Source organism: Vigna radiata, chromosome 1 (genome assembly GCF_000741045.1).
Source record: "Vigna radiata var. radiata cultivar VC1973A chromosome 1, Vradiata_ver6, whole genome shotgun sequence".
NCBI lineage: Eukaryota > Viridiplantae > Streptophyta > Magnoliopsida > Fabales > Fabaceae > Vigna > Vigna radiata.
Genome location: NC_028351.1, coordinates 11,361,548 through 11,379,715, shown reverse-complemented (window position 1 = coordinate 11,379,715; position 18,168 = coordinate 11,361,548). Strand labels below are relative to the sequence as shown.

The following is an 18,168-nucleotide window of genomic DNA, read 5'->3' as shown; positions in this document are numbered from 1 at the left end:
TATATATATATATATATATATGTATGTATTTATTGATAAAATTATTATTATTGTTTCGATTGGGTTTGGAGGTCTCTTGTAACCTTCCTAGTGGGGACTTGTTGGAGGCCGGACGGTCATCATGGTTCTCTTCAAACTCGAAGTTGTTCGTTCTCTCTCTTTCCTTTTTTTCCAAGCCGAGCGGGGCGGGTACCTGCCAAAGGCACTCCGACGCTCAAGTCAGCAAAAGTGGTATACATCATATATATAACATGTCCCTGAAATCATACCTGAGACCCTTATTTATACTAGCTGTAATGGGCTTTTACCTTTCGTGGGCCTGATGACGACCCAATCACACCTTAACCTCCACTAGGGGCTTTAATGAATTATTATCGTTTATAATCTATCCATGTGGTTGGCCTAGAAGGTCGGACTGGCGGCCTGGATAGTCGGCCTGATGGTTGGTCGGCTTGGAAGGCCGGTCTGGATGATTGACCTAGTGGTTGGTCAGCCAAGAAGGTCGGCCTGATGATTGGTCGGCCTGGAAGGTCGACTTGGAAGGTCAGCCTGGAAAGACTGCACGGACGACCATATGGGAGGACCGTATGGTCATTGGGAAAGACCGTACGGTCAGGTGGAGGGGCCGTACGCCACATCAGCCCCCCAAGCCCGAGCATGATTTTAATGATGTGAAGGGTTTGTAAATGGCCTTACTGGAAAGGGCGGGTTCATCCAGTTTGCTTTTTGTTTGTGCCTTCGTTGTCCGAACTGGATGGGCCACTGATCTTGCTTAAGTGATGTTGTGGAGATCTTTGGTGAGGCAAGTCGGGATTCCTTTGTTAGGATTCTTTTGTTGACGATCCACGGTCGCCGACCTTCGGAAAGGCCGGTCGGGATTCGTTTGTTGACGATCCACGGTCGCCGACCTTCGGAAAGGTCGACCGGGATTCGTTTGTTGAAGATCCACAGTCGCTGACCTTCGGAAAGGCCGACCGGGATTCTTTTGTTGAAGATCCACGGTCGCCGACCTTCGGAAAGACCGGCTAGGATTCTTTTGTTGATGATCCACGGTCGCCGACCTTCGGAAAGGCCGGTCAGGATTCGTTTGTTGACGATCCACGGTCGCCGACCTTCGGAAAGGCCGGCCGGGATTCGTTTATATTATTATTATTTAAATTACTTTATTTATACTAAATAATAAATATATTACTTAATTAAATTTTTTGTTTACAAGATTCTCATTTTTTAAATTTTTTATTACCTTTCTCGTATCAATTAATATTTTTATTTTTTTTATATTATTTAACTATACTTAGTAATACATTTTAAAAATAATTAATAAAAATGGTCAAATATTTAAAAATTGTATATATTTTTCTAGGAACATGGAATAATATATATTTAAATCATAAATTAACAAAAGATATATATTTAAATCAATAAAAAGAGGATTATCTCCCCTTGTAACAATAGCCTCTAGGAATAAACACAAATGCGAAGAATATGCTTTCCTTTTTAGTCATGGATAATGAATTTTTCTTTTTTGTATACACGTATGAATCATCCATAAATCTTGAATTGATTGCTATGAATATGATTGTTGTATAATTAAAGTCAGAACTAAAAAAGAAAAGAGAGAGTGGAACTCAAACCAATACAAAAGACAAAATGTTTATTTAATTATTATATTATAATTAATATATGTAGAGACATGGGTAAATTTATATTTATTTCCTTCTTCATAAAGCTGTCCACTGTATTAATTATACCAGCATCGATAATGGTTGAAGAACCAGTAACCACAACCTTATATTTGACAAAACCAATGCTTATATAAATGCATTCAACCACCAACCTAGAGCAAGTGCTCTTTGCTTACCAAATTATCTTATACTTTCTGTCCTCCAAAGTCCAAATTAATTATTAAAAATTCAAAAATAGCACTTCAACCGTTGGTGTTGTTCTTTATAGTTCGGCGATAGGTATGAAAACTGAAAAGTTAACAAACCTTTCACACAGCACTAAAACTATTGTCTTGAATTGATTTCTCTCCAATTATTAATGAATGCAACATACCCTCTTTCCTTTTCTATCTGGGAGTTCCTTTTTCTCCCTCACACAAAACAGAAAATCCATCATTGCATTCTTTTTCACTATAAATTTGACACCTTTTTGTGATTATCTTTGCTCATTCACCCATTTCAATTCCTTTCACGAATCCCACAAGTCATTGTACAAATGGGTTTTCGTGTCTTCTTGCTTTTGGCTTTTATGCTTCCGTTGTGCTATCGTGTTGATGCTGCTTGCTCTAATGGGAACTGCAAGGTTTGTGTACCCTACCTCATTTGCTTTGAATTATGCCTTTAATTTCTCTGTTTTCAACTTTTTATCATATTCTTTCCGAATCTTTGATCAGCTAGATGATGAGTGCTCGTCTAACGGTGATTGTGAAGCCGGACTCTACTGCTTTTCTTGCCCACTTGGGTATTTAGGCTCTAGGTGTGTGAGATCTTCCATCACAGATCAATTCAAGCTCATTGTAAGATCCCAATTCCTAAATGTCAAAGTTCTTAACATGCTATCATCAAGTTGTAAAAATTCGGAGACACTTGGAGTGATTCAGATTCTGGTGGGGTATGCCAGAAACTGATTCCAGTTCCATTATTTTATATTATCTGAACATTAACTGCTTTGGGAAAAATGTAAAAAAAAAATCAGTAAGTGGTATTTTTTCAGTTTGGATACCAAATGTCAGTGCACATTCTCTGTTCTTTTGTTTCCGAATCTTTAAATTCAGCCTTTAGAGGTGTTTAAGCTTAATCTGTTGTTTATTTATTTATTTTTACTGTTTAGAATAACTCCCTACCCTTCAACAAATATTCATTTTTGACAACGCATAACGCATTTGCCATTGATGGAGAACCATCACACACAAAAGTGCCTCGAGCTACCATCACTAACCAAGAAGACAGTGTAACCCAACAGCTAAAGGTATATTATTATGTAATTCATTATTGCTATGCTTAGCTTCTTCTAATTTTCCTTATGTTCTGCCTCTTACAAGAGCTTAAAGTCACTATCTTCTTCCATCAATGCTTCATTTGTAGAATGGAGTTAGAGCACTAATGCTAGATACATATGATTTTAATGGAGCGGTGTGGTTGTGTCATTCATTTCAAGGCCAGTGCTATGACTTCACAGCTTTTGTATGTAAAAATCATCTTCCCACTTCTGTTTCTTTACAAACACTAATGACCAACAAGTTCCCCTACACAAAGACCCTAACTTTATAATCAACAAGTAGGAACCAGCTATAGATACACTGAAGGAAATTGCAGCTTTTCTATCAGCCAATCCAACAGAAATTGTCACGCTCATATTGGAAGATTATGTTAAAACGCCAAAAGGATTGACAAAAGTCTTCACGGACGCTGGTTTGATGAAGTTTTGGTTTCCTGTGACTAGAATGCCAAAGAAAGGAGGAGATTGGCCTCTAGTGAGTGATATGGTTGCAAAAAATCAAAGATTACTAGTGTTCACATCCGTCAGGGCTAAAGAACAAAGTGAAGGCATTGCATACCAGTGGAATTACATGGTTGAAAATCAGTGTAAGATCACACCAACTTCTAAAGCTTCTCTGTTCTTTATTGTGTAATAGGCACTGGTTTATTAAAGGAAAAATACCAAAAGGTAGAGTGTGCATTATATGGCATACATTTATTCTTCCTTACATTGTCAGTTTTCATTTTTGATGTTCTTAAATTCATCAGATGGGGATGGTGGAAGAAAAGCAGGAAGCTGTCCAAGTAGAGCAGAATCTGCTCCTCTTAATGACAAGAGCAAGTCCTTGGTGTTGGTAAACTATTTTCGGTCTGCTCCACTTAAGGCAATCACATGTGAAGATAACTCTGGAGGTCTCATTGACATGCTACAAACCTGCTATGTTGCTGCTGGCAACAGGTGGGCTAATTATGTTGCTGTTGACTATTACAAGGTAGAACTTTGCCATATTTTTTATTTTCACTACTAATTTTTGTTGTTGAAGCATACACTGTTTTATTCATTCATGCTAATATCAGTTATAATTTGGGGATCATTGTGCAGAGAAGTGAAGGAGGAGGTTCCTTTAAAGCTGTGGATACTCTCAATGGGAAGCTCTTGTGCGGTTGTAATGATGTTCATGCCTGTGTGGTAAAAATTTTCACTCTTTCTTTCTAGAAAGAAAGATGAAGTTATTACATAACTGTCCAACAATTGAATTATGATTCTTTTCATTTTCAGCCCGGATCTACTTCACAAGCTTGCTCAGCAAAGAAAGCATAGCAACAAGCTTCCTCAGTTGTCTAGATTTAGAGTCTTCTTAACTGTAGTAACTTGTTTTCATCCCCTTATGTCTGGTTCGATACAATACAAATACTATTTTATGAAGCCAGTTTTACCAGATTATATGTTTGGTTCACAACTACAAATGTGTAATACTAGTTTCCAGAAAAAGAATATCTTTTGAGGTGGAAGTGACATTTGTAGGAAACCTTGGATGTTTCAAGATGAAGATACATATTTTATGCAAACTGCTAAGTGTTTTAAGATTCACACTGAGCATAAAAATTTACTTGAACCATTACTTCACGTCGTTGCTCTACTTTCCAACACCGTGATAAAAGTTCTATTTTCTATGTTCATAGTCATTCGGGTTTGTTTGTTCGGCATTGAAGAACCTTTTTTTGTTTCTAATCATTGTCCTTAAATACAAAGGATTGTAGAAGTTCAGCTTGTTAAAACAACATAAAGAAAGCAACCGTATAAAAAATGGTTGTAAAAGCTCAACCTTCCTAAAACAACCATAAATTATCTGCGTTTGTTAGAACCATCGTATTAAACTCGTCTCATCAAAATCGTTGATCCTAGAAATGAAGTAAATCAATCCGCCTAACCAGACAATGGGCTTTTGGTATTAGAATGCGCCTCGTTAATATCTGCAATTTCTTGTAGTTGCAGAGCATATTTAAGCTGCCCAACCACATCATTCATGGACGGTCTAAGCGTCCCAATTTCCGACAAACAACTCACCCCAATCTTGCAAAACATTCTAAAGCATTTGGGCGCGATCTTCCCATTCAAGCTGGGGTCCAATATCTGTGCCATGGTCCCTTTTTGATAGCAGTACCTAACCCAATTACAAAGCGACTCTTGTATCGGCTCCGCGGTGCGGATCAGAGGCGGACGAGCGCAAAGTACCTCAAACAACACTACCCCGAAAGAATACACGTCAGACTTTCCCGTCAAATATTGTCGTTTATAATATTCTGGATCTATATACCCAAAGCTACCCTTCATGGCGGTGTCGCAGACATGAGCCTTGGACTCAACTATGGCTCCAATTCTGGAAAGTCCAAGGTCCGATACCTTGGCCACCCACTCGTCATCCAACAAGATGTTCGTGGTTTTCACGTCACTGTGGATGATCGTGTATGTTTTGGCGCAACAGTGGAGATAATGAAGCGCCTGCGCTGCGTCGATACAAATCTGCAAGCGTCGCTTCCATGGCAACGGAGGTTTGTCGCTGTTGTAGAGATGGTCGCGGAGGTTGCCACGTGCCATAAAACTATAGACCAGGATCAGCTCCTCCTTGCTGTTGCAGTAACCGATGAGTGGAACGAGATTGCGATGGCGGAGCTGCGAGAGCAACTCGATCTCGTTCAGAAACTCTTCGGCGCCCTGCTTTGAACCCGGTTTGTGGCGCTTGATAGCCACCTCCATCTCGTTGAGGAACTTTTTAGGACCATTTGAACCCGGTCTGAAGTGCTTAAGTGCCACCGGCATGAAAATTCTGCGGATGATGCCCCTGTACACGAGGCCAAATCCCCCGACGCCGACGACGGCAGCGTCGTCAAAGTTGTTGGTGGCGGCTTTGATCTCGACGAGGGATAAGCGCCGGCAGATGAGCGTGTTGGTTGACAGTTCGTGTGCATTGGTTGGCAGTTGGTATACATTGGTTGAGAACGAGCGTAAATTGAACTTGGATAAAACGCACCAAACGACGGCGAAACCAACAAACGAGACCAAGACGAATACCACCCCTGCTATGATAATTTTCTTTTTTGTGGTGTAATTCCTTTCGTTTAAGATTGATAAGACCTTCCTTCTCTTTCCGACGCAAGACCGTTCTGCACGTTCGGTCTGGCGAGGTTGTCGGAGTCGCTGATTTTGAAGATCTCGACACCGTTCAAGCACGGATTGCTCGAATTCAAATAAGGATGCAATTGGAGCGAGAGACTAACCTTTTCCTGAGTATCCTTTTTGGGAATCAAAAGGACGAAATTTGTCTGCACAGCGAGACCTTTACCTTGGTTGCTCCATCTCATAACCTCAGCGTGATCCTCAGCCAGGTCGCTCCCTATGTAAATGCAGAACACCCTGTCAGCGATGTTAGTAATGTTCTGGTGAAGTTTACAAAAATGGAGGCTAACCAAGTAGTAGAAGCCAGAGTCAACGGGGAAGTCCCAAGTCAACTTAGGTGATCTCTTCGTGATACACGCTGTTCTGTAATAGAGATCGTTTGGGATGGAAAATACCTCGATTCCGTTGATGAGAGCGTGGGAGTTAGGTTGTGAGGGAGTGAAGCTGAGGTTGAGCGTCTCACTGTTGTGAACGTTGACCACGTACTCTCTGAAGACGGTTTCCGAGTCTTCTTCGTCGGCGTTGAAACTGTAGAGAGTGAAGTGGTTGCAATGAACGGTGAAGGATGCTTGTGTACGGGAAAAGGAAGGGTAAGAAGCTGGGTAGAAGAAGAGGCGAAGGAAATAGGAGCCTGGGGTTACAGGGAAGGAATAATTGAACTGGGAACGAGACAGACGTGCCGTGTTGTAGGGTACTTGAAGGGTGGAATTAGGTTGTGGTGTTGTTGGGTTAGCGGAAACGGTGTTGTCTTGATTAGAGAAGAACACCGAACCTGTGTCCCCTGTCCATGTTCTTCCACCGTCGTAGGATGTTCCGGTGGTGCCGCAACTGATTGTGAAATGGTTAACTGTGGTGTAAGCTTGGAGGTGCGTAAAGAGTGTAAAGAGGTGGAGGAAGAATTTGAAGGGGGTCACACCGTTGAACCTCATTATTAGGGTTAAGTCGTATTGTGAAGGTTCAGTGTTCTCGTTTACTATAAGCTTGTAGTAGTTGCTGAGAAGCACACAAGACAAAGGAAGGATCGTTGTACTGAGAGCGAAACCTGAAAGAAAGTTGCAACTCAATCCTCATGTATGGAAATCTAGTCTAATTATGCAGATACAGTAACATTTCAGTCTTTATTAAATACTATATAACACTAGTAGTAGTTGCTTAATATTTCTTTCACTTAAAAAATAAAATAATTTAAAATAATCACCTAAGTAAAAATATTCTAATTTTATTAAATATTATGTAACTTTTTTATTTTAAATATAAAAAAATTTAGGATAAGTCATTTTGTGAGGTGTACTATCTAGTCAATAAATATATTATAGAATTTGATCTAACAAAACTCATTTAATACTATTCACCTAAAGTGGTTAATAATATCTAAAGATATATTTATTGGTTAAATTATCATATTTGATTTTAGGATTACAATTGGTCCATGGCCTCAAGGTCAAAAAGTTACGTTCTTAAAGTGATTCCAACTTGTCAAAGGTTAAGTGAAGGGGAATTACTAGACAAAACCCTCCTTGCAAAAGTACTTCCACATGGTAAAAATCCTTGCAGATCAATTCGAAGAGTTTGCAATCATCCATGTCCTTAGAAAAGAGAATGATAGACCTAATGTTCTATCTAAGCTCATCATCACAAAGAAGTTTGGTCAGAATAAAACCCTTATTTAGTAGACCCTGTCAACACCAAGTTGGGATCAGGACAACATTCTTGAAATCTCCTATACTTCACCACACTAGATGACACCAATTTTAAGTTACTTAACTATGGACGTACTACCCGCCGACTCAACCAAAGCAAAATTCAAACAAAGACAAACCACATATTATACTATACATAATGGAGAAGTTTTCACGAGAGGATTCGCCTGCCCGCTTCTTAAGTACTTGGATAAGGAACATGCCCACTATGTCCTCGCTAAGATGCATTGGGGTATATGCGGCATGCACTCAGGAGCTCGATGCATTGGCTACACGGTACTTAGGGTATGATACTATTAGCCCACATTAATAAAAGACACCCACAAATACATCATCAAGTACAAAGAATGCCAATAGTTTGACCATATACATCAGGTTCTTTTTTAGAACTACACACTATCACCACCCCTTGGCCCTTCACAACTTAGGGAATGGACACACTTGACCCTTTCTCGCTTGCAAAAGGACAAATCAAATTCTTGACTCATAGACTACTTTACTAAATCGATAGAAACGAAACCTTTTGCCACCATCTCAACCCAGCAGATTCACAAGTTTTGCTGGAAAAACATCATATGCCGACATGGGCTGCCACATTCCATCGTTAGAGATAATGGAAGGCAGTTCATTGAGAACAACTTTGAACTATTTTCATAACAACTTGGTATCAAACATCGACTTTAATCTATAGAACACCCCAGGACAACTGGCAGGCAGAAGTTGTTGACAAAGTCATTATCATCAAGCTGAAGAAGAAACTTGGGAGAGCTAAGTACCTCTAGGTCGAGGATATACCAACCGTACTGTGGCGATATCAATATATCCCCCAACCGTCAACGAAAGAGATGCCTTTCTCATTAACACACGAAACTGATGTAATTATATTAGTAGAACTCGATGAAATTTCCTAGTGCTAAGAATATTAGTTGCTGAACATTTCTTTTAAAATATAAAATAATTTAGAATAAATCACCTAATGAAGTAAAAAATTCTCATTTTATTAGATATTAAGTAAAAGAGATTTATTTTAAATATAAAATAATTTAGGATAAATCATTTTGTAAAGTAAAAATATTATAATTTTATTGGACATATATTAAGCATCTAAAATTAAATGAGGTGCCGATATCATTTTTCTAATTTAATATAGCAAAATTTCATTAGGGTTCATTAAGGTAATCCCTAAATGATTTAACAAGTATTTCTCTCATTAGATTAAGCTTGATTTTTCTTTGTGATACGATAGTTTTTCTCCTTTAATCATACCACTAATATAAAAACATATGATAGTATACGTCATAATAAATTTATCAGATGACGAGTATAAGTTTACCTCTTATAATAAATTGACCAGTCTTATTATGACTGAGGTATGTGATTTTTCATAATAAGTGGATGAAATGACAAAATTATAATTAGAAAAAAAAGTTATTATGTTAGTTATTGAGTGATTTGTCATAATATATGTTTACCATGTCTCTTAATTTGATACTCATCATAGTATGTTTGAATCCTTAGACACATTTTCTTTCAAACATTTCACTTCTCCTCTTTGCACTATCCCTTAAGTAGTTCAAAACTCAAGATTCCTCTCTCAAATTGCATTTTCATAAACTCCATTATCGCGTCTTGCATTCACAAATTCCATTGTGGTTGTCTTCCTCTATTATTACATTCTCACAGATAAGTAAGTTATTGAACCCTAAAATGTTATATTCAAATTCGCTTCAATTTTAGGATTGAAAGAGGAGTCAGAGTTGTTCCTCACACATTGCACATTTGTTTATTGTCTGTGTTGAAATATGATTGGTTTAGTGTGCCATGCAAGTTGTCGTCGAAGCAAGCGCCATCAAATAGCACAATTGCAAGTCAGATTAAGGAGGAGGTAATATGGTTGACCATATGGAGGCTTCCTAGTGGTAGATTCGTCATGGGTAGGTTCATTAGTGAGATCCACTTATTGGTGGTGTACACAGAAAGAGAGTGGTGGGATTTGTGTGAACGTTTTAGAAGAATCATTCTTTCATTTTGAAGTGAGAAATTAGGGAGATGGATAACAATGGAAACTTGATTTACTATGTCACAAATTTGTACACCTAACACACTAAATTCAACTTACTATGTCAGGCCTTTCGCATGTCATAGAAAGTTCATATTTTCTATATCGCTCACAACTATGATACCAAAATAATTGTGATAGTAAGTCTCATCTGGAGTAAAATAGTCTTGCATATAATAGTGCATTTTTATTAAAGTTATTAATTTAATCAAATTTCTTTATGAATAATGTGATTTCTTTTGTCAAACATCGTTACCTTTGTTTATTCACCACCTTTGACTCTTTCTCTTCCTCCTCTACCATCATTACTGTCACCATTAACATTATTGTCATTGTCATCTCACCCACTCCTCCTCCTCTTTTTTTCCTTATTTTTCTCTTTTTCTTGTCACTCATCTCCGTTTAATTTATAATAAATATTTTGTCATATTTTGTGAAAACTTTGACACTCATTTTACTGACGAATTTACCTAAAAAATTATCAATGAATTTAAAAAACTCAATGGAGGGAGATGTCTAACTTTAGAAAAAAATTTACATTTTCTCTTCATGAAAACTTTGTAGAGTTTTGAGTTATAAAAACTCAAATTTGATCTTATTAGGATAAAGGCATGACTTATCGTTTATCTTCTCACTTTTTTTAAGTTGTGATATTAATATTGTCATCCAAACTAAATATCAAAAGAATTCAATCTTCTTTATTTGCATTAAATAAAGACAAATATTCTTATTACCTCAATGAAATTTAGATTTGATTAAATGTAACTCATGTTATAAGATCCAAAATTGAATGATTATGAATCAAGGTGAAAATGTATATTCATAAATATTTATGCAAAGTTGATATTATAATTGATAAACTCTAAAATTTATAGAATTGAAAATAAAAGTTTTTTCCTCTTTTGATAACTAATTATTTTATTTATTCCATCCATTTTTAAATTATTTATACAACACTGGAAAGTGTATTAACGAAAAATAAATAATTTTAATGCTTTAAGCATAACTAGTAGTTAAGAAAACATACTTAAACTTGTTACGCATTTCAAATCCTATTAGAAGACATTTAAATATATTTTATACTTCTTTTACATAGAAAAATAAGATAATCCACTGAACTTAAACAAGTAAAAGATGATACTCTCTAACCCTCGTATTCACATGATGGGCCATATATACAAGATGTTCATTTACACTCCTAAAAAGTCGTTTGAAACGACTCGTGAACAATTGATCTAAGAAATAAAGAAATAATTCAATTAAATAATGCTTATTCAACCCTTCAATAATTCAATTCGCCTAACTAGATAATGAAATTTTGCCGCTAGAATGCGCCACACTAATTTCTGCCTTTTCTTGTAGTTGTAGGGCATACCCTAGCATCTGAACGACGTCGTTCATAGACGGTCTCTGCGTCCCAATTTCTGATAAACAACTCACTCCGGTATCGCAAAACATTCTAAAGCAATTGGGCGCAATCTTTCCACTCAACGTGGGGTCCATTATCTCTGCCATGGTTTCATTTTGGTAACAGTACCTAACCCAATTACCAAGTGATTCTTGTCTCGGATCCGCCGTGCGAATGAGAGGCGGGCGAGCGCACAGTACCTCGAATAACACTACCCCGAAAGAGTACACGTCAGACTTTTCCGTCAAATGTTGTCGTTTATGATATTCTGGATCTATATATCCAAAGCTACCCTTCACAGCGGTGGCGCAGACATTCACCTTGGACTCGCCCATGGGCCCAATTTTGGAAAGCCCAAAGTCCGATACCTTGGCCACCCACTCCTCGTCCAACAAGATGTTCGTGGTTTTCACATCGCTGTGGATTATCGAGTATTTATTGGCGCAGCAGTGAAGATAATGCAGCGCGTGCGCAACGTCGATACAGATCTGCAAGCGTCGCTTCCATGGCAATGAAGGTTTGTCGCTGTTGTAGAGATGGTCACGGAGGTTGCCACGTGCCATGAAATTGTAGACCAGGATCATCTCCTTCTTGGTTTTGCAGTAACCGATGAGTCGAACGAGATTGCGATGGCGGAGCTGCGAGAGCATTTTGATCTCGTTCAGAAACTCTTCAGCGCCCTGCTTTGAACCCGGTTTGTGGCGCTTGATAGCCACCTTTGAGAACTTTTCAGCGCCGTTGGAACCCTGTATTAAGTGCTTATGAGCCATTGGGATGAAAATTCCGCGGATTAAGCCCCTGTACACGTAGCCGAATCCCCCGAAGCCGACGACGGAAGCGTCGTCGAAGTTGTTGGTGGCGGCTTTGATCGTGACGATGGAGAAGCGCCGGATGAGCGTGTTGGTTGGCAGCTTTAGTGTCCATGGATTGGACTTGGATCTTGCCCGCACAACAAAGACGAAACAAGGAAACGAGAACGAGAAGAATACCCTCCTGCCCATTTTCTTTCACCGTTGTAAGGTGTTCCAGTGGTGCCGCAACTGATTGTGAAATTATTGACAGGAGTCACGCTTGGAGGTAGAGGTGAGTAAAGAATATAAAGAGGTAAAGGAAGAAGAATTTTATGGGAGTGAACCTGAGAGACTACGCGTGGGTAAATTCGTATTGTGAAGACTTAATGTTCTCATTTATTTCTATTATTTTTTTGGTTATAGGCATTGACTTCAGTACAAGCTTGTAGTAGTTGATAAGAAGCAGCGAAGACAGGAAGGTTCGTTGTATTTGAGAGCAAACTTGAAAGAAAGTTGCCATCAATATAACAACTACCAATATCACGTATGAACACTTAGTTTAACGATGCTTATATATTAAGATTTCAATTTTTAATAACATAGATGTTTCTTTTTGACAACGGTGGATTTACATTCAAATCACACCAAAAGGTAACATATATGTATGCGTTTCACATACATAACGAGGTAAAAGGTAACATGTATGTATGAGTTTCTCATTATATAACGAGATAAGAGGATAACACGGAAATGTTATAAAAAGGAGATGGTAATGAGATGTGAGAGCGCATGATTCACCATGATGAGCTCAACACCACCATACAAACTCAGTTTTACAACATAAATGATTACAATCTATAGCTCGACCTTTTCAACATGGATATGTAGCTACAACTCGATCCTTCCACCATAGATTTGTAGCTTCAGCTTGGTCCTTCTACCATAGATCTACAATTTCAGCTCGACCCTTTCATCATGGATCTTTAGGTCTAGCTTAGTCCTTCCACCATGCATATGTAACTCCAGCTCGACCCTTCCACGACGAATCTCCAATTCCAGCACCCTTCCACGACGAATCTCCAATTCCAGCTCGACCTTTCCGCCACGGATTTCTAAGTCCAACTTAACCTTTCCACCACAAATCTCCATCTCTAGCTCTACTCTTCCACCACTGATCTCCATCTCCAGCTTAACCCTTTCCCCACCGAGATATCTAAGTCGTTCACTTAATGCACTAAGGTACTCGAGCATCAACATACTCTATCAAACTCTATACATGCTCTACTAAGCTCTTCGTATGTTATTTTTAGTTATGTGAGCTATCTAGACACCTCCCCAGACTATTTGAGCTTTGTATGCCCTTTTTTGTGCAATGTGAGCTTTCCTTACCCCTCTACGGACTATCTTACGTAGCAGAATGTTCATGGGCGATAATAACCAAAAGGATAATGATATTTTAACAATTCTTTTTTAACAACTTTTTGACAACAGGACACTTGTCACAATTCTATTGGTCTGTTTGAATTTATTCTAAAAAAATATTTGAAACGGACCAATCACAAACTGTCATGTATGCGTTGTCAAAAATTTATCAAAAAAGAGTTGTTAAAGAGACTTTTTCCTAACTAAAAAGGGGATGAATTGGTTTTCTAGGTAAAATAGTGGTTTTATGTAAAATATTTATTTTTTAGGAAATAACTTAACAATACAAAGAACTATTTCAGATAATAACTAATAAATAACAGAGTGTAGAGAAAGAAAAGGTTGTTTAAGTGTTTTTATACCAGTTCAGATAAAAAAATCATACATCCAGCAAGAAACTTCTACATTAATAATGAAAAGTATTGTACGAATTCAATACTACTTTCATCATCAAATTCCTCTTCTAGATGTAGTTCTAAGTTATCCAACTTAGTTTCTAAGTCACTAATTAGGCCATAAACTTCTTCATGTCTAACCCCTTGGAGTGTGAGTTACTCTTCTTGCCTAGTGGCTTGGAGGGTGCACATTTCTTCCATCCTCCTAGTTAGGTTGGCAATATTGTCTTCCATGGAGGAAGATGATCATGTTGATGATCCATCTATATTTGTTGTATCAAGTGTTTCAACATCTTCTTCCCCTTTTTTAACCCTTTTTTAACAGGCACATCTCCTTCTGATTGAAGTTATTGCCAAGAGGAATGAACCCCATTTGCCTTAGAACTGCTTGTCCAATCTTACTAGAAGTCGTAATGGTTATGACTTTTTCTTCTTCACTGTTGACTCCTTTGTAGTCACAAATTCTAAAGGTTAGGATGGATAAGAAGGTAATGGACACGATAATAGTTTGTCTTCAACAAGTATCAACTATTAGACTACGCTAGTCAATAGTGACATGATTCAGTAGTCCATGGATGATTAATAAAATTTGTTCAGAGGGACATGGTTTTTCGTTCAAAGCATTGGACATGATTAATAAATCTCATATAATAAATATCTTTGCATATATTTAATATTGCAAATCTTGATAAGTATTTAATTTACATCATAAACAATACATCTTAACAAAAGGAGTTGTATTATTAAATATTTCGATTATACAAAACTCAATTTACTTTTCATTCCTATACAACTTGTTAAATCTATGAATGTGGAGACAAAAATGCTAAAGTCATACTGTTGTACACAGGTCCCACGATCTTTTTGGTTTTATTATGCCAGCATTTGGAGAGGTCTGCGTTGATTGGATTGGGTCAACGCGGCTTTGGATCCATAATTTCGGAGAAAGGAGTCCAAGACGACACCGTATTATTACTATAGCTATTGTCCTCACTGGTGGAAGTCGTAGTAGTCACATACAAGTCAGTAGTAGAAAAGCCATCCTCACTAATTTCCTCTCCCTTTTCAGTTGCGTGTTGCTCTGCACTTTCTTGTAGCTGCAGCGTAAACTCTAACATCGCAACCACGTCCTTCATGCACGGCCTCTTCGTCCCATCTTCCAACAAACAGCTTATTCCAATTTGACAAAACATTTTCAGGCACTCCGGTGCAATCTTATTCTTCAAAGTAGGGTCCACAATCTCCGCTAAGGTCCCATTTTGGTCAGAATGTCTCACCCAGTTAGAAAGCGATACCTGCTGCGTCTCTGCACTGTGAATCAAAGCTGGACGACCACACAGTACCTCAAACAGCACAACCCCGAAAGAGTAAACATCAGACTTTTCCGTTAAACGAAATCGTTTGTAGTACTCAGGATCTATGTAGCCAAAGCTTCCCTTCACATGGGTACTCACGTGGGACTTCTCCGTGCCTGTTGGCCCGATTCTTGAAAGCCCGAAGTCCGAAACCTTCGCCACCCACTTATCATCTAACAAGATGTTCGTTGTTTTCACGTCGCGGTGGATGATCGTGTGCTTCCCGCCTGTGTGGAGATAGTGCAGCCCTCGCGCCGCGCCGATACAGATCTTCAAGCGCTGCTTCCACAAGATAGCGGGGTTGTCCGTGTTGTAGAGATGGTCGCGTAGGGTGCCGCGCGCCATGAAGTCGTAGACCAGTATCATCTCGTTCATCTCGTTGCAGTATCCGATTAGGGAGACCAGATGAAGATGGCGGAGCTGCGATAACATCTCGATCTCGTTCAAGAATTCGTGCGCACCCTGCTGCGAACCCGGTTTCAGGCGCTTGATTGCTACCGGGGTGAAGCCGCCGTCGATGTATCCCTTGTACACGTGACCGAATCCTCCGACGCCGACGATGAAGACGTCGTCGAAGTTGTTGGTGGCGGCTTCGATCTCCCCAAGGGAGAAGTGGCGGCAGAGATCGGACGGTAGGGAAGCTTTCTGTGTGGCTGTGAACGACTTGGATTTGTATACCCAAGTATTCGTTTCAGTGGTTCTCATGTGTCTCGAGACAACAACGAACAAAATCACAAGAGAGATAAATACGACACCGATTCCCACCCCTGTGACGACAACAATCGTTGTTTTTCCACTTCCGCTGCTTGTCTTTCCGAGGATGATGTTGTGCGGAGTCTGAAGGGGGTCCGGCTCGGGTCCAGCAAGGTTGTTTACATTGGTTTTGAAGATCTCGAGACCGTTGAGGAAGGCGTCGCTGTATCTCGTATCCACGCTGCTTTCGTAAGGGTGCATTTGAAGCGAGAGATTATACTTTTTCTGAGTACCATTGTTGGGAATTAAAACGACATAATTTCTATGCACAGCTAGACCTTTTCGTTTCTGACTCCATTTCATTACATCTGCACGCCCATCAGCCAACTGACTCGCTATGTAAATTGAGAATCGCCTGTCACCGATGTTATTGATATTAGGATCAAGCTCGCAGAAGTGGAGTCTGACAACGTAAATGAAGCCACAATCAACGGGAAACTCCCAAGTGAGGTTGCTCATTCTGTTCAAAGTGGCGTTTGTGCCCATGTTACGCGCTGTTCTGAACAGTTCCTTTGGTGCCAAGTAATCGGGATTCACGGTTATGTTCATTTTCCCATCTATGTCAGCTGGTAGATCATTATTCTTTGGATTATGTTTGATGAAGTAACTTTCTTCGGGAGCCCAATACCTGAACAAACCGGTGTCGTTTTGTGGTGAGATTTCCTGGCCTCCGGATTTAATACGATACACTGTTTCCATGGGAGTACTACTTCCGATGCTGAATAGCGTATCATGTCCCACGAGAGTGAATCCTGGGTCATCTGGTGGAGTGTAATATAAATCGGTTGGCATGGAAAGCACCTCGATTCCATTGATGAAAGCGTAGGAGTTTGGATGGGAGGGTGTGAAAGTAAGGATAAGACTCTCACCGTCTTTGACGTTGACGACGTATTCTCTGAAGATAGTGTCGGTGGCTTGAGCGTCAGCGTTAAGAGAGGCGTTAAAAGCGTCGAGGAGAGTGAATTGGTTGGATTGAACGGAGAAAGATGCGTGGGTGCGGAGAAAGGAAGAGTAGTCAGCAGGGTAGAAGAAGAGGCGAACGAATTTGGGGCCCGGAGAGACTGGGAAGGTGTAATTGAATTGGGAACTTGACAAGCGTGCAGTGGAGAACGGGATTTGATTGGCGGAAGGAGACTGTGTTGTTGCTTTCTCTGAAATGGTGTCTTGGGGAGATAAGTACTTGGTATCTGCGTCGCCGGTCCACATTCTTTGACCGTCGGAGGACTTGGCGGTGGTGCCGCAATTGATGGTGAAAATTTCTGGGTTATAGGCTTTGAGGTGTATAGAGAAGTGTTGAAGAAGGAAGAGTAGTAAGAAGGAGGCGGTGAAAGGGAGGAACATCATGGTTTTGCGGTTAACGAGTGTAGTTGTGTGGCTTAGGACTACTATATGATGATTTGTACTACTACTGTAGTTGGGAAGGGAGAGGAAGAGATGATTGTTTGTTAGTGAATGACTTGGACCAGTCAAAGTCAAAGTGGAAAATATGTGGAGTTGAATGACTTCTTCATATTTCTACTGACTTGTCAATCGTGGTACTAGATTGCTTGCTTATATCTTAAAAATAAAATCTAATTGTCATTCAAATAACACATGATGTTATCATACTGATACCTAAAAATTTTTTATCTATGAAATAAAGTATACCCTTATTTACTTTTAAAATGAAATATTAAGGACTAACAATATCAATTTGAAATTTAGGAAGAATAAATTTTGAAAATTTATACAAACAACAATTAAAATTTACGTACGTTATAAGAACTACAATAGTGTATTTTCAATTTTTTTATAAAAATAATAACAAATAAAGTTATAACACTGGTAGAATTTTATGGGAATTTTACTGAGAATTTTGTATATATATAAAAAATTATAAAAACAACAAGATTTCTATGGATTTTTTTTTTTGGAATTTTAGTCAACAGATAATTTGTCCATTGTCCATGGACAATAAATTAGAAAGAACTTTTAAATTTGCAATAAATCTCCTACATAATTATTTGTCGAAGAAATTTGTAGAAAATTTTCATATAAAATATTTTGTTCAAAATGTACAATATCCTTTTTCCAAAATTTTAGATATGCAGGTATGTTTTCTACAAATCTTATGCTCATAAATA

At 38.7% G+C, this 18,168-nt stretch overlaps 4 protein-coding genes across 4 annotated transcripts; 1 reads left to right on the top strand and 3 right to left on the bottom strand.

Moving 5' to 3' along the window:
• Nucleotides 1-1,877: 1,877 nt before the first annotated feature.
• LOC106770205 (PI-PLC X domain-containing protein At5g67130) lies at nt 1,878-4,703 on the top strand. Its single transcript, XM_014656032.2, has 8 exons — nt 1,878-2,307; nt 2,399-2,521; nt 2,836-2,973; nt 3,090-3,188; nt 3,287-3,590; nt 3,753-3,976; nt 4,087-4,173; nt 4,264-4,703. Exons 1-8 carry the CDS (start codon nt 2,221-2,223, stop codon nt 4,303-4,305), a joined length of 1,104 nt encoding a protein of 367 aa, XP_014511518.1. The 5' UTR covers nt 1,878-2,220; the 3' UTR covers nt 4,306-4,703.
• Nucleotides 4,704-4,785: 82 nt separating this feature from the next.
• On the bottom strand, nt 4,786-7,265 carry LOC106770219 (receptor-like protein kinase FERONIA). The gene is given in 2 exon segments (XM_014656043.2): nt 4,786-6,097; nt 6,100-7,265. Coding segments are annotated over 2 exon segments (2,178 nt in total). The 5' UTR covers nt 7,092-7,265; the 3' UTR covers nt 4,786-4,911.
• Nucleotides 7,266-11,035: 3,770 nt separating this feature from the next.
• LOC106770198 (receptor-like protein kinase FERONIA) lies at nt 11,036-12,707 on the bottom strand. The gene has a single exon (XM_014656024.2). The coding sequence runs from the start codon at nt 12,328-12,330 to the stop codon at nt 11,221-11,223; it is 1,110 nt and encodes a 369-aa protein (XP_014511510.1). The 5' UTR covers nt 12,331-12,707; the 3' UTR covers nt 11,036-11,220.
• A 2,002-nt stretch (nt 12,708-14,709) lies between these two features.
• Nucleotides 14,710-17,665, bottom strand: LOC106774729 (receptor-like protein kinase FERONIA). The gene has a single exon (XM_014661771.2). The coding sequence runs from the start codon at nt 17,387-17,389 to the stop codon at nt 14,852-14,854; it is 2,538 nt and encodes an 845-aa protein (XP_014517257.1). The 5' UTR covers nt 17,390-17,665; the 3' UTR covers nt 14,710-14,851.
• Between the last annotated feature and the right edge of the window lie 503 nt (nt 17,666-18,168).

Bases quoted from the DNA above. Each gene is read 5' to 3' on its own strand.
- LOC106770205 (XM_014656032.2), top strand. From the start codon at position 2,221: ATGGGTTTTCGTGTCTTCTTGCTTTTGGCTTTTATGCTTCCGTTGTGC. The intron at 2,974-3,089 runs GTATATTATTAT...CTTCATTTGTAG, and splicing joins GTGTAACCCAACAGCTAAAG to AATGGAGTTAGAGCACTAAT. The intron at 4,174-4,263 runs GTAAAAATTTTC...TTTCATTTTCAG, and splicing joins ATGATGTTCATGCCTGTGTG to CCCGGATCTACTTCACAAGC.
- LOC106770198 (XM_014656024.2), bottom strand. From the start codon at position 12,330: ATGGGCAGGAGGGTATTCTTCTCGTTCTCGTTTCCTTGTTTCGTCTTT.
- LOC106774729 (XM_014661771.2), bottom strand. From the start codon at position 17,389: ATGATGTTCCTCCCTTTCACCGCCTCCTTCTTACTACTCTTCCTTCTT.